Below are 1096 nucleotides of genomic sequence, written 5' to 3' on the forward strand. Positions count from 1 at the left end.
AAAAAAAAAAAAAAGAAAAGAAAAAAAGCGCCTAACCAAAAACTCCCGGCAAAAAGACTCGGCCCATGATTCATGCACAAAGCTTTTGACTCCCTCCGGCCCAGTGACCATGGGTATAAGTACAAGATAAGGGTATATGTATGGGGGTAAAGCCAAGACCCGATATTCCTTTGAATCACAACACATACCCACGAGATTTTTTATTTCTCACCCAGCAACTCCTTACGCATCTCCTCACGCTGTGCCTTCGCCTCATCCTTCACCTGACTCCGCTGCACCGCAGCCTGTGTCCGCATCTGTTCCTGTTGTTCCTGAGCCGCAACCCAGACTATCCCAGACCTCATTAGCCCGACAACCATCTTCCAATTTATATTCACTTCACCCCCCAGATAGATGGGAACAAAACATACTCGACTTATCCGACTTAGACCACTGCTTCAACCGATTCACATAATCATCGAATTCCTGCGCGCGACGATCTCCCTCCTCCAAACTCCGCCGTTGAAGCTCGGGGTTATACCGCTTAAACAATTCCTCATCGGTAGGACGGATTGATTGGACGAGAGCGGGGCCGCCGACACAGATCACCGTGCCGCTAGAATAAAAATAACCCATCAGCTTTTCCGTCGAATATTGATATTTCCCAAATTCGCAGAAAGAAAAGGGTAAACTTACACGACGAACATCTTTATCCAGGTTCCGGCTTTGGACATGGTGACGGCGGGAAGAAAGGAAGCTGCGCGGATGTAATTGCCGAGACAATGATGTCAGATTTTGTCGATATGTATTAGTTACTTCTGAACCCTGATGAATGGAGTAAGAGGAGTTCTATTGTGTGTGTGGGTGGGAGGTAGATCCACGCGCAAGGTGCAGCTCTCAATCGGGGAGAAATAATAGGCTGCGCATAATTGGGTGGAAACGGAATAGCATCATCGGTGGTTCGGCGGTCGGGATGTGGCTGAGATTTTTGTTTGAGGCGAGTGCGGGTATGAAAGGGTGGCGCAGGCAGGGCGGATTGATCTGGCAAACGATGCAAACTATAGTGCGAGGGGAGAAGAACTCCGTTGTGAAGGGGAAACAAAAAAAGGGTAACAAA

General features: G+C 48.3%; 1 protein-coding gene across 1 annotated transcript; it reads right to left on the reverse strand.

The window, feature by feature from the left end:
* Positions 1-15: 15 nt before the first annotated feature.
* Positions 16-794, reverse strand: BDV27DRAFT_106408 (uncharacterized protein). Its single transcript, XM_032064404.1, has 3 exons — positions 676-794; positions 411-595; positions 16-328 (listed from the first exon to the last, which is right to left on the reverse strand). The coding sequence occupies exons 1-3, from the start codon at positions 711-713 to the stop codon at positions 201-203; spliced, it is 351 nt and encodes a 116-aa protein (XP_031920145.1). The 5' UTR covers positions 714-794; the 3' UTR covers positions 16-200.
* Positions 795-1096: the final 302 nt, after the last annotated feature.

The sequence above is a fragment of the Aspergillus caelatus genome (genome assembly GCF_009193585.1).
Source record: "Aspergillus caelatus strain CBS 763.97 unplaced genomic scaffold BDV27scaffold_723, whole genome shotgun sequence".
NCBI lineage: Eukaryota > Fungi > Ascomycota > Eurotiomycetes > Eurotiales > Aspergillaceae > Aspergillus > Aspergillus caelatus.